At 41.6% G+C, this 14,630-nt stretch overlaps 1 protein-coding gene across 1 annotated transcript in view; it reads right to left on the bottom strand.

Moving 5' to 3' along the window:
- Window positions 1-14,630, bottom strand: part of LOC137321173 (ephrin type-A receptor 5) — a 365,797-nt gene that overhangs the window by 6,719 nt on the left and 344,448 nt on the right. The window contains exons 14-16 of the mRNA XM_067983437.1: window positions 11,011-11,160; window positions 9,584-9,777; window positions 811-966 (exon numbers count right to left, since the gene is read on the bottom strand). Of these exons, the coding sequence (XP_067839538.1) occupies window positions 811-966; window positions 9,584-9,777; window positions 11,011-11,160 (500 nt within the window). The remainder of the gene's footprint in view (window positions 1-810; window positions 967-9,583; window positions 9,778-11,010; window positions 11,161-14,630) is intronic.

Raw genomic sequence — 14,630 nt, 5'->3', positions numbered from 1 at the left:
GGTAGGCTTCTTAAACTCTTCCCTATATATTAGAAAAAATGTTATTGTGAGGCCACTGCGGCTTTAAGAGATTGGCAGCAGCAATGGTTTTGTTCTTGGTGGGACATGAGGTACAAGGCTCAATACAGCACTGTGAACAGTTAGTTTGTATTTGTGGATATTGAGTAAGACAAAACATACATGGGCCACGATAAAAAGCTAGTGGGTATTCCTGGATTGCAGGATCCTACAAGGCAATTTGTAAACTCTATAAGATACTTAGCCAGACCCGGGGCATCATTGTATTGGAGCATTAGTACTTTAGGCTCAAGGTAGTGAGAGTCTGTGAAAACTAGTGTTGTGACAAGAGCTCACTGCTAAAAGAAAAGTATGTATTTTCCTAAAATCTACAGAACTGATTGTTCTGATGGGCAGGAATGAAAGTATTGGAGTCAGCAGCATAGATTTTCCGATGGGTATTATTTTAACGTTAACCCATTTAAAATACTGCCGATAAAATAATGCGAGTCAGACACATTGGGCTACTGACCCCATTGTGTTCAAGGCAATGGCAATATAGAAATCAGTGCAGATAAACCAGAGGAATGTGGTCACTGCCACATTGGACCAGACACAGAACACTGATCAGAAAGAAGACAGGAAGGAACAATGACTCCTCATTCAATGGATCTTCCTTTTACGGAGTTTGTTTTATCTCACTGACAGTCAGGTAGAACAAGTAGTGACCTGTGAATACCTCCTCGTGCCAACAGTTTATGCTAATCCCTTTCAAGCAGCGCAAACAGCAACAGTAAATGAGAAATTACTCACTCTAAAGTTATTTTTGTCACAATATCCAACGAGGTGTATCCACTTTCATTGAAATTTTCCATGTACCGACCCATCTTCAGGGACTCCAGCCATTCTCCCACAGATTGGAAGGCACCAAGACCCATTGTATTGTGCTCCACCAGCAAGTTAGACACTCTAGAAAAAACACAAAAAGCACATAAACACTCCTGTAAAGTTAAAGTGTTTGATGAACCTTTTTTTATTTGTTTGCAAACATCTTATGCAATGATGTAATTTGCAGTGAAGTTCATCATAACACCCTCATTGATGAAGAAAACAATACTTGGTTCTCTAGACTAAAACAAAAAGGCTGGCAAGCACTTTTTCATAAAGACACACCTTTATTGAACCACATTTGGTATATAGGGACTGGTCAGAACAACATTCCTATTTTTAAGCTTGCTCATTTTATGTAATGTAAAAATATAGCTATGCTTAGCCATGGATCATTATTTCACTTTATACACAAGGAAACTCTATACTATGACTACAGCAGGTACATTATACCCCATTCTACTCACTGAGATTTTGTTCCATGTTTCAGATTCAAAAATGCAATGAAGCTTTTATTAGCTTCAAGTGTTTTAGCTATTACTGAAGGCAGACTTTGATATTCAAAATTATTTTATAGAATATGACACATTTACATTGATTGATATTTAGATATTGGGCACCACCATGTTCCCAAGCCTGATATTTTGCTCACCACCGTGGCATGCAGTTTATCTAACATTTAAAGGGAGGTTGGTGAATAATGTGATAGGAAGAATTGCCACTTTATGCAATGCAAAAAAAAGCCCTAAAGGAGAAGAGCGTCACCTGTCCCCGGCCATAGGCTGTTAGATCATGCATCTTTTGGATGTGGGGGGAACTACAGTGAGCAGTAAGCTCAGTCTCTTCAGCCAGCAATCCTCTCCACTGTCCTGTCTGTCTGTTGTGTCTGATTCTGAAAGCAGTCAGTGAGCAGCACACTTGTACCCACTGTACCAAAATAACTTGCGGATATCAATCCCGTCACTTGAGTTCCTGGAGCAACGTGAAGCAGTATATTCAGAAAAAAAATAGTTATTTATAATGACAGTGCGTTATACTGCACCAACATCAGTGCAAAAAGAAAAGGTGGTGCAGAATACTTCACTGTAATGAATATTAGAGAGAGAGAGAGAGAGTTGTACACCAAACACTGTCATCTGCATTACCCTCATGAGCCCTAGCTTGAGCACGGAACAAGAAAATATGTATTACCCACTAGATGGTTCAAATTCTGGGATGGTATTCTATTTCCAGGAGAGGATTCCTCCCAGGCAGTGCAGTATTGTGTTGTGTTTCTTGTTCTTGAAGGTCTGACTGATTTCACATGTGAGTGATATGAAATATATATATACGCATATATATATATATATATATATATATATATAAAGCTTTCAACCAGCCACCAGCATAAATTCTGGGGAGTGGGGACAGTTGTGCTAATCAAAACTGGTTAGGTGTGGCCCTAGTGATAGACTAATCCAGATGCCTCACCAGCAGACCTTAGCTAACACGATTAAATGAGAATGGCAATTTTAAAATTAGAAACCTGGGTGAATCACTTCAGCAAACTACAAAAGATAAAGGAGCAAGGGCTAAGTCCCATTGTTAGCAGTAGCTACACATGAACACATCTGTAATAAGAAGTTCTTCAAGTTGTATTGCACAATTTGGGTCATTGCAAAATAGTTTCTGCTCGGTGGCGACACAAGAATTACTAGTGAACTGAAGTCAATTTGGCAGCAGTTTGACATCAGATATGAGCCAACCTCCTGTTGCTAGTCTTACATTGCTTTGTCTTCATACTCATCAAAGAATAAATGCAGCAGACTTTGTAAGACTTTAAAATTATAGTTTAAAGAACCCCTTTGATCTGCTCAAACCTCCTTTCAGTCTCTAATTTTATAAAAGAGTCAAAATCCTGCCCAGTCATTTCTATCTTTGACAAAGGCGGGTGAGTAGAGTTGAATACATGCAGTTACACACTGAGGCATAAAACTTTGCTTGCTCCTTACTACAGAGTGGTGTGAATGGACAGTATAATTCAGTATTGTGCACCCATATCACTGTAAAAGCACATATGTCCAGTATAACTGCAGCATAATTGTCAATTTAATGATGAAGAGATGTCAGGGAGGAAGGTGTTACAATGTGCACTATCAGAGCACACAGACAGTCGCCTTGGGTATGAAGGAAATTAGAGATACTCAATTGGCAGCACTCTAATGTGCAAGGGGTGTAGGATGTTTTCATCCTGACCCTAGTCCCCTTAATACCACGCAATGAGCTACAGGGGAAGAAACCGATGGGAGAAAAGTACTTATGCAGGGGCTGTCCTGCCACAGTTCGGTTGTCAAGTTACAGGTGGTAATAATCAGATTGAAATTTAAAAAGATCTTTACTTGTCAGGGTTTGGCTTTCTTCTATTCCTCTCTCTCTCTTGTTGGTACTAGACAGTAATAGTACACGTATTGTTCCTCTTTTCGCTCTTTTTATCAAAATCATAAACATACGTATATTTTTTAAAAATGAACTTACGCTTTTGCTATATATAGTGGAGAGGAAATGTTCTTCTACTAGATTCCTGTGCCTGTTCCACTTTGTCAGTTTTTCATGCTTCCCATTCTACTTACCTATCCTCCTTTAGCACTAAAGAGTGACAAATCCCCAGGACCAGATGGTTTCCATCCCAGGGTTTTAAAAGAAGTAGGTGAGCACATTGCAGATGCCCTAACTATAATCTTTCAAAGTTCTCTAGATTCAGGAAATGTCCCTTTAGATTGGAAAATTGCACGTCACTCCGCTTTTTAAGAAAGGAGAGAGAGGGAAACTAGGGAATTATAGACCAGTTAGCCTAACATCTGTTGTGGGGAAAATGCTGGAGTCTATAATTAAGGATAGGGTGACTGAACACCTCGAGAATTTTCAGTTAATCAGAGGGAGTCAGCATGGATTTGTAAAAGGTAGGTCGTGCCTGACAAACTTGACTGAATTTTTTGAAGAGGTGACTAAAGTAGTGGACAGGGGAATGTCAATGGATGTTATTTATATGGACTTTCAGAAGGCATTTGATAAAGTCCCACGTAAGAGACTGTTAGCTAAGATAGAAGCCCATGGAATCGAGGGAAAAGTACGGACTTAGGAAGTTGGCTGAGCGAAAGACGACAGAGAGTAGGGATTATGGGTAGGTACTCACATTGGCAGGATGTGACTAGTGGAGTCCCGCAGGGATCTGTCTTGGGGCTTCAATTATTCACAATATTTATTAATGACTTAGATGAAGGCATAGAAAGTCTCATATCTAAGTTTGCCGATGGCACAAAGATTGGTGGCATTGTAAGCAGTGTAGATGAAAACATAAATTTACAAAGGGATATTGATAGATTGGGTGAATGGGCAAAACTGTGGCAAATGGAATTCAATGTAGACAAATGTGAGGTCATCCACTTTGGATCAAAAAAGGATAGAACAGGGTACTTTCTAAATGGTAAAAAGTTAAAAACAGTGGATGTCCAAAGGGACTTAGGGGTTCAGGTACATAGATCATTGAAGTATCATGAACAGGTGCAGAAAATAATCAATCAGGCTAATTGAATGCTGGCCTTTATATCTGGAGAACTAGAGTACAAGAGGGCAGATGTTATGCTGCAGCTATACAAAACCCTGGTTAGACCGCACCTGGAGTACTGTGAGCAGTTCTGGGCACTGCACCTTCGGGAGGACATATTGGCCTTGGAGGGAGTGCAGTGTAGGTTTACTGAAATGATACCCGGACTTCAAGGGTTAAGTTACGAGGAGAGATTACTCAAATTGTGTTTGTATTCTCTAGAGTTTATAAGGTTAAGGGGTGATCTGATCGAAGTTTATAAGATATTAAGGGGAACAGATAGGGTGGATAGAGAGAAACTGTTTCCGCTGGTTGGGGATTCTAGGAGTAGGGGGCACAGTCTAAAAATTAGAGCCAGACCTTTCAGGAGTGAGATTAGAAAATATTTCTACACACAAAGGGCGGTAGAAGTTTGGAACTCTCTTCTGCAAACGGCAATTGATACTAGCTCAATTGCTAAATTTAAATCTGAGATAGATAGCTTTTTGGCAACCAAAGGTATTAAGGGATATGGGCCAAAGGCAGGTATATGGAGTTAGATCACAGATCAGCCATGATCTTATCAAATGGCGGAGCAGGCTCGAAGGGCTGAATGGCCTACTCCTGTTCCTGTATTCCAATGTTCTCACACTCTCTGTGTCTTATGTATGTCTTTTATTTCTTTCATTTCTTTTGTTGTGCTTCCTTTTGTCTCATGTGCGTATCACTAGATCATAGAATTACAGCACAGAAGGAGGCCATTTGGTTCATTGTGCCTGTGCCGGCTCTTTGAAAGAGCTATCCAATTAGTCCCACTCCCCTGCTCTTTCCCCATAGACCTGAACATTTTTCCTTTTCAAGTATTTATCCAAATCCCTTTAGAAAGTTACTACTGAATCTGCTTCAACTGCCCTTTCAGGCTGCGCATTCCAGATCATATCATTCTACCATTTTACCATCTCAGTTCTCCACTTAAGCACTTTACAGGTCATTCTAATTCTTATCCTCAGTCTGGTCGTTAGGTGTTCCCCGCCCACTCCCACCATCTCCCTTTCCCATGTTCTGTTCTTTTTTAAATGCTCTCCATCAGTAATTTCGTCCAGTTCTGAGGAAGACAGAATGTCGACTTGTGTTCTTTGGGCAGATGCTGCCTGATGTGCTGAGTTTTTCCAGTGTTTTCTGGTTTTGTTTCAGATTACCAGCATCTGCAGTATTTTTGCTTCTTGTTTTTGGAGAGGAAATTGCCACAGTTTCAGTGCTGTGTACCTCTACAACAAGCAGTATCTCCAGCAGTAATCTATGTTACTGTGTATGAATCACGTATTTATTTGAATAAAGAAAAGTGTATTATCAATAATGTACAGGTTTCACCGACCTAACAAAAATATTTGGAAAGAATCAGTGTTCTAATGTTTCAGTTCACTTAAATAAAACTTTAAACACACCATCCATCATTGTTAAGTACAGAACTGAAAAAGACTTTCATTGTAGGGAAGGTATGGATTGTGGTCAGATTGATAAGTTGAATATATTTCTTGCAGGATGACAGTAAATACTAGTACATCTGATTAAATATCTTCGTAATAAAATATCTCTTCTGTTGCTCCTCTGTTCTTTAATAATTAATTTCTTATTTTTTTCAGAAACAATTTTTGTACTCAATTCTCTGTTTCCTGTTGTATTGCTACGATAGCAATAAGCTGCAGCCCTGTGACTGATAGTAAGTTCAAATTTAATAGACATGTTTAGAATGCAAAAAAAAATGACTAAAGTGCATTAGTACTAAACGTTTTGAAGATTGGATATTGAAATTCATGCAATCACCCAATCTTTTTTGCTAACTGCATTTCCTGCCTGCTGACCCCTGTCAGACTCCCACTCTTGCTCCATTTTAAATCGAATAAAGTTTTTTTTCCTTTTTAACTCTGAAGGTCAGCGCCATTATAGATCCCAGATGGACAATCTTGGCAACAAATAAAAAAAAAAGAAAGGAAAATTGGAATTGAACTGGTTGGAAGCACCAACACATCATTGGGAATTAAAACAGAAAACACTAGACATGCAGGTCAGGCAGCAGCTGAAAGGTGGGTTCATGTTAGGTGGAACCCTGAAGGCTCATGCCTGAGACATCTTTCTCTTACAGACTCTGACAGACCTGATATCCGTTACCATTTTCTGTTTTGTAATCTCCAGTTTCCAAGATTCTTTTTCTTAGCAGATCAGGAAGACTGGCATCTCTCTTTCTCCGTTTCGAGGCTTTGAATGTTTTTATTTTATTTATTTCTTGCTGCCTTGCTTTTACCCATTCTTTTCTGCATTTTATTTTGACTTTGCCACTCCCATATCCTATTCTTTGCAAGTATCACACACTCATCGCCCCTTGCCGACCTCCACTGGCTCCTGTCCATCAGTGAAATGACTTTAAAGTCCTGGTCCTGGTTTTCAAATTCCTACATGGTTTTATTCCACTCTACCTCCATGATCTTCTCCAGCCCTAGCTCCCAAAACCGCCCTCTGATCTTCCAACAGTGCATTTCAGACCCGTTCCTCTGCTCCACCATTAGCGGCAGCACCTTTAGCCACCATGTTCCTACACTTTGGAATTCTCCTCCTAAACCCACCTGCCTTGTCTCCTGCATCTCCATCTTCAAGTGTCCTCAAGGCCCACCGCTTGGACCACACTTTTGAACACCTCTCCTGGCTTTTCTCGCTCTTTCGACTGAGTGCCCTCCAATCCCCTTATAAAGTACCTTGGGCATTGCCAGTGGGGAGCCTCATCTGCCAGAAGTGCACATCAGGAAACTGCAGGCGTGCTGCCTGCGATGCTCCATTCTTTAAAACAGGCAGACAGAAAATCACGGGCCGTGTGCACACCACAGGCACAGCAGGTGGACAAGGCTCCCCACTGGTAGGGGCACTAACATACTTGCCCCAAATTAAATGCTAGTGTCGTAACGATGCAATATTCTGCCATGTATGAATGACAGCCTTGAGCATTTTTCATGATTTCTCAGGATGTACCTTTACTTATGGTTGGTGGCTAGGCTTTCATATCCCAACAAATTATTAAGGAATCAGGTGAAGTGTCACTGGTAGGAACTGCAATTCTCAGTACACTCTCAACAGCCAGAACAATTAGCAATACATTCTTAAAAAGAAAACTAATCATAGAATCATAGAATCTTACAGCACAGAAGGAGGCCATTCAGCCCATCGTGCCTGTGAAAGAGCTATCCAATTAGCCACATTCCCCTTTCTCTTTCCCCATAGCAGTGCAATTTTCTCCCCTTCAAGTACTTATCCAATTCCCCTTTGAAAGTTACTATTGAATCCGTTTCCACTACCCTTTCAGGCAGCACATTCCAGATCATCATAACTCACTGTGTAAAAAGATTTCTCCACATCTCACCTCTGGCTCTTTTGCCTATTACCATAAATCTGTGTTCTCTGGTCACTGACCTTTCAAACAGTTTCTCCTTATTTACTCTAGCAAAACCCTTCATGATTTTGAATGCCTCTATTAAATCTCCCCTTAGATTTCTCTGCTCTAAGGAGAACAATCCCAGCTTCTCCAGTCTCTCCACCTAACTGAAGTCCCTCAGCCCTGGTACCATTCTAGTAAATCTCTTCTGCACCCTCTCCAAGGCTTTGACATTCTTCCTAATGTGGTGCCCAGAATTGAATACAATGCTCCAGCTGAGGCCTAACCAGTGATTTACAAAAGTTTAGCATAACTTCCTTGTTGTTGTACTCTATGGGGTCCATTTTGCAATGGTGGCAGGTTGGCGGGGAGGGGGCTGGAGGGGGCGTGAAGGTGCGCGTAGCAAACCCGCATAAACAAGACTTACCGTTTCCAATACGATCGCATGGTGATTGCTGAAGATTAATGTCCTCTCCGGGTTTCACACCCGGCAGCCAGCCTGATTGACAGGATGGGGGTGGGGAGACTGGAAGATCGGGGGGGGGAGAGGGAAAGATCGGGGGGGGAGAGGGAAAGATCTGGGGGGAGGGGGAAGATCTGGGGGGAGGGGGAAGATCAGGGGGGAGAGGGGAAGATCAGGGGGGAGAGGGGAAGATCGGTGGAGGGGGGTGAAGTGGGGGAGATCGGAGAGGGAGACATCGGACATCAGAGAAGGGTGGAAAGGTAGGTTGATTTTGTGTTTTAACTTCCTTCTATGGTTTTTTATTTAATTTATTTAGTTTCTTTTTCCCTGATCTGGCCCTTCACGCCTTCACCAGGTGTGAGTCAGAAGCAGTGGGCAAGCCACCCAGGTAAGTTAAAAATCGTTACAATCACTTAATCTGTCACAGGTAAAGTACCTTAAGTACCTCACTGAGGTACATTTGTCTCATTAACTGTCATCCCGCTGGCTTTAATTGCCGGTGGGACTTCCGGTTTCGGGTTGACCGCGCACATAGGTGGGTCCCTGGGAAACTCGGAAGTCGACGGGTTGGAGCCGGCTTCCAAACCGAACGGGATTTCCCCGGCTTTCGGAGCCCCCCCTGCCCCCACAATTTCCCCCTAAAATTGAGCCCTATACCTCTATTTGTAAAGCCAAGGATCCCATATGCTTTTTTAACAGCCTTATCAACTTGTCCTGCCACCTTCAAAGATTTCTGTACACAAACCCCCAGATCTTCTGTTCCTGCACCCCCTTTAAAATTGTACCATTTAGTTTATATTGCCTCTCCTCATTCTTCCTTCCCAAATGCATCACTTCACACTTCTCTGCATTAAATTTCATCTGCCATGTGTCTGCCCATTTCACCAGTCTGTCTATGTCCTCCTGAAGTCTGCTATTATCCTCCTCACTGTTTACTACTAATCATGAAAACAGCAGCTAGAATCATAGAATCACACAGCACAGAAGCAGGCCATTTGGCCCATCATGCCTGTGCCTGCTCTTTGAAAGAGCTATCCAATTAGTCCCATACCCCCGCTCTTTCCCCATGCCCTGCAAATATTTCATTTTCAAGTATTTATCCAATTTTGAAAGTTACTATTGAATCTGCTTCCAACACCCTTTTAGGCAGTGCATTCCAGATCATAACAACTCGCTGTGTAAAACAAAAGTCTCCTCATCTCCCCCCTGCCAATTATCTTAAATAATTGCTACTGCACAGAAATCAGCGTACCTTGTGGAGGCGTTAACTAACGTCTTCAAGCTGCACGGATTGCGAATCATTTTATCTAAAATGCTAACAATTTCTTCAAATTTGGGCCTGCTGTTGCGATCCTTCTGCCAGCAGTCAAGCATCAATTGGTAAAGAGTGGCTGGACAGTCCATGGGAGTTGGCAAGCGATAGCCTTCCTCCACAGCCTTTATCACCTGTTGCAAACAAACCAAACGTTTTTCAAGTGGCAACGCGTACCTGCTGTCGCACATTTTTCATCTCACTTCACTACAATTTAGCTCCCTTCCAGTTAAACCCTCACGCACTGAATCGATTTGTAGCTTGCAGACTATCAGAGCACTGCCCTTTCAAAAAGGGAACATTGCATTATATTTGTCAGTAAACATATTTAGCTCACTGTGCCTGGATTTATTTCTTAATGAGGCATTCTAACATGATGTATCGTAACCGATCTATACTCATCAAATGTGGCCCTTAAGGGTAAACTATTCCACTTCTGTGCTTCTGGTGAAGAGCCCTGCCTGCTGGGAGCGCATGTCAAAAACAGGTACCCTTCAATTCCTTTCCATTGTCGGCCTACTTTCTTAACCGCAAGAGCACTGGCTTTTCACCACAGCAATTGAGATTGATGAGAGAAATCAATTGCAGCAAAGGTCTGGCACGTATTTCATGGAACTTCAGAAAGTAGCTCTCAGCCTTTATATTTCTGCTCTTTGGAAATGGAATGTTGGCTCAGCAAGCAAGCACACCACATGGGGTTAGATTTCCTCTGTGTGCAATATGCCACAAAATCGGAAAGCTGATCTTTGCAAAAGGGATTTAAGGCTTTTGTTACACACAGTACACAAAGGAAATCTTCCCTCATGCATAGGGGCTAGGAAGGACTCGGGTCTGTTTCCTGCTCGGTACTAATTTGGCAGATCTCATCCAGGCCAAGGTTAGAGGTATTACCATTGGCCTCAGCACTCTGTTACAGCAATGACTGTGCAAGTGCAAGTTTGTGCACATTGGGTAAGGGCGGGATTGGGATTGTCTGTGATGTCCCTGTGATCAGAATATATTCACGTTTAGATAAGTATTTTCTTTTAAATCGTCTTGTTATTCATGGACTGAAATGTGAGTTTACCTAGATCCCCTCCTCCTGTCCTCTGCTGAAGGTGTTAACTCTGTGCTGAGTTTTGGTTCTGCTCCGGTCACTCTCCAATATCTTGCTCAATTGGTCATTATTGATTGATGAGGCTTGACTTTGAGTTTAACTAGGCTAGTTTAACAGAGGCATTAATTAAAAAAAAATAATTGTGTTAATGCCTCTGTTAAAATAGAAAGGAATTTCATTTAGCATTCATGTAGCACTGCCTACAGTAGTTTCCAGGCTAAATGAATTCTTCAGTGACTGCCTACAAGGTCTGATGCTCAGGCGTACTTACATCTTGATTAGTCATTTCCCAGTAAGGTCTCTCTCCATATGACATCACTTCCCACATGACGATTCCATAACTCCAAACATCACTGGCTGAGGTAAACTTGCGGTAGGCTATCGCCTCTGGAGCTGTCCACCTGATTGGGATCTTCCCTCCCTGTCCAGAAAATGGAAGAACAGAATTCTGTCAGAGTCTAAGTTAGCTAGATTGTTCGTAACAGACATAGAAATAAGATGTAGAAACTCTGGCTAAATGGAACTGACAGAAGGCAGCCGCTCTCTGCAGAGCAAAACCCACATGCAATGGCTGACTGACTGCTAATTGACTGTCTTGATTTTTCAGACTGATTTTGTCTGAATATCCCCAACGTATGAGAATTGACTCGTTCATTAAGTTAATTCAAGAACAGTCTGCCACGAGATGCATGAAACATGTAGGAAGCACGGAGATACATTTTAATCAGTCAAAAAGAGCATGTCTATGTATTCAGCCAACAGTAGACGTGGAACATTAAAAGAACACCAAATCATTTGTGTCTTAGGGTCACAACAGAATTTGATGACTGAGTCTAGACTTTTGTTCCTTGTTTCACGGTGAGCTGATAGTGAAATAGAATTTGAAGAAGTACTGTCCTTACTGTTGAGAAAGTAAACAACCAGGGCGCCATATATTAAAGTTGCTCACTGTCTGGATTTGGACTGGAGAATCCAGTTTTTGCATAGAGTTTCTAGAAGGTTCTAAAAATGTTAACCCTACATCAAAAGTCTGATTTTGAAAACAGAAATCTGCTTCTTGCCCTTACTTCCACATTTTATGAAGAAAGAAACATAATTTTAATTAATAGGGTCTTGTCACATCTTCAGGTCATCTGAAAGTGCTTTACATCCAATTAATTAATAAGTCTAGTCACTGTTATGTTGGCAAAATTGGCAGCCAATTTTGTGTCCCACAAGCAGCAAATGAGATGAATGACTAGTTAATCTGTTTTTAATGGTGTAGGTTAAGGGAGCAATTTTGGCCAGGACATTGGGAAAACTCCCTGAGCTTCAAGTAGTGGCATGGGATCTTTTACGTCCACCTGAAAAGGTAGACAGGCCCTCAGAATAACATCTCATCTGAAAGATGCCACTTCTGACAACGAAGTACTCCCTTAGTACTGCACTCAAGCATTAGCTTTTACAATGTGCAGGCATTAATTACTAAGGCCCTGAATTAATTTTCATCAGCACCACACCAAATATTAGAAGTCAAGCTATTGTCTTGCCCCATGGTTATTCTGCTCTGTCCTGCTAATAATCTGAAATTGTGAATTATGGGTTTTCCTTTTAAAGGTATTTATTAAAGCTGGTTGTCCAAATGGTGGTCAATGAGGCAGAAGCATCTCCTGAGCCCAGGTAATCCAACCCTTGAAGTCCAGGCAACTCAGTCTTATTTATTCTTGTATTTCTTACTCGTTGGTTTGTCTTGTTTCAATTTTGTGGGCCTGGAGGTTTGTAGAAGACAATTCTTAGCGCTGCTGCCTCATTAATGAATAAATCCTAAATTAGAAAGAAGAAAAGAAAGACCTGCATTTTTCTAGCGCCTTTCACCACCTCAGTATGCCAATGAACTTTTGAAGTGTAATCACTATTGTAATGTAGGAGATGCGGCAGCCAATTTGCACAGCAAGGTTCCACAAAGAGCAATGAGATAATGATCAGATAATCTGGTTTAGTGATGTTGGTTGAGGGATAACTATTAGCCAGGAGTCTAGGGAGAACTCCCCTGCTCTTCTTCGAAATAATGCCATAGGATCTTTTACGTCCACCTGAGAGGGCAGATGGGGCCTTGGTTTAACGCCTCTTCGGAAAAGCCTCCGACAGTGCAGCACTCCCTCAGTACTGCGCTGGAGTGTCAACCTAGATTTTGTGCTCAAGGCTCTGGAGTGGGACTTGAAACCACAACCTTCTATCTCAGATGAGAGAGTGCTATCACTAACGCATCAGACCAACAAGATCTGTTAGCACCAGCAGTTTGTATGTGGCCACCAAGACTCCATGGTATGCACCTATGTAGTCTAAGGAGACACAAAGTTTGGGTACCCCACAATAAAGTTTCAGTGAGGAACTAACATACAAGAGTATGATTCAGCAAATAATATTTAAGATCTTTTACTTTTTTTAAAAAAAAGTATTAATTATGAACTCTAATATTCTCAATGATAATAATATTACTTGAGAAAAAAGTGGAATATGTTTCTAATACTGAGGGTGTGTCACATTTCAAAAATGTAATTCTATCACTGTCATTCCCATTCCAATCTATAATCAAGGTTCTCCTGGTGTTCTACATTTCTGTGCCATCTGCATTCTGCCTTTGCCTGTGGCTTTTGTTAAAACTCATTAATGATAATAAGAATTGAAACTCCATGGGGCTGATTTTCCTTGGTGCCAAAATGTGCTGTGCCTGTCCAGGCTGAGCAGCACCTGAATTTGGTGGGCCGGGCCATTGATCTGGCCTGGTTGCATCTGCAGCACAGGCCTGACCCCAGTGGAGCCTTTTGCTGGGAAATGGCAGCAGAAAGTGGAGTGCAGCCAAAGGCCTGAGCGACCTGCAGCTGCAGACCCAGACACTGGCCCTGGGGCCTTGTGGCTGCTGTTGAAAACAACAACCCGTAGGCCCCAAGGCCCAAAGATCTGGTGGGTGACTAGAGAACATAAAATCTTTGACTGGTCTTTAGGGTGCCCTTCACCTTGCTGCCAGAGCCCCCTTAGACCCACCAACCTGAAGGGGTTCTGATATAAGGCCCACTATCAGCCCCTTGAATGCCCTTGGACAATAAGCATAAGAAACAGAGGCAGGACATTGGGAATGAATTACCCCACATCATTACCATTAAATGCTGGGCCTATACCTATTGCAGACACAGATCCTGCTCCACTATTGCGGAAGTTTCTGGAAAGCTTGGGACAACATAAAGGAAGTGGAGCCAGGTGTAATGGGTCTCTGCCTCCCTTTTCATGACCTTTTAGTATAGGGAATCAGAAAATTGTGCCCATTTCTTTTCTGAGATAATCAGATGGAGAAAAAAACAATAGTTTTTAAATCTAAGTAAAATGTGTATTTACAAGCACATTCCATTTTTAATCTCTAGAAAGATCACTTTTACATTTTCTTTTGCTGTGAAGTATCAAAAGTGACAAATAGTATAATTACTATCTCTGCAGTTGATGCAGTTTCAGTGAGAATTGCTTGTCGTGGAAGGAGTTGATGTGAATTGGATTTGCACTATCCACTTCTGCCACTGCTGTGATCATGTTTCAAAATTTCTCTTTGTTAAGCCCACTAACTTCAGGTCTAACCAGGTCAAACCTTTCACTTTGACTATGCAGTTGAGGGAAGTTGCACAAGTCCCTCATGATCTTACAGAAGAAAAAAATTGGCTATTTTTTTCACTCATTTTTCCACTGGTAGGAATTCTCCAATCAGCGAAAAGCTTGGATAAATAGTCCATTAACATTTTCTGCTGACATTACACCCTGTTTTTCCAAGGTGACTATTTGGTTATAATTATTGATCAGAGGAATGTATAGTCCAGTGTTATTTACCCTGTCCTCTCCATTGTTGTGAAGAAGGCAGAGACTAAG

The sequence above is a fragment of the Heptranchias perlo genome, chromosome 4 (genome assembly GCF_035084215.1).
Source record: "Heptranchias perlo isolate sHepPer1 chromosome 4, sHepPer1.hap1, whole genome shotgun sequence".
NCBI lineage: Eukaryota > Metazoa > Chordata > Chondrichthyes > Hexanchiformes > Hexanchidae > Heptranchias > Heptranchias perlo.
The sequence above is the reverse complement of the archived record's forward strand: the minus strand, read 5'-3'. Positions and strand labels throughout refer to the sequence as shown.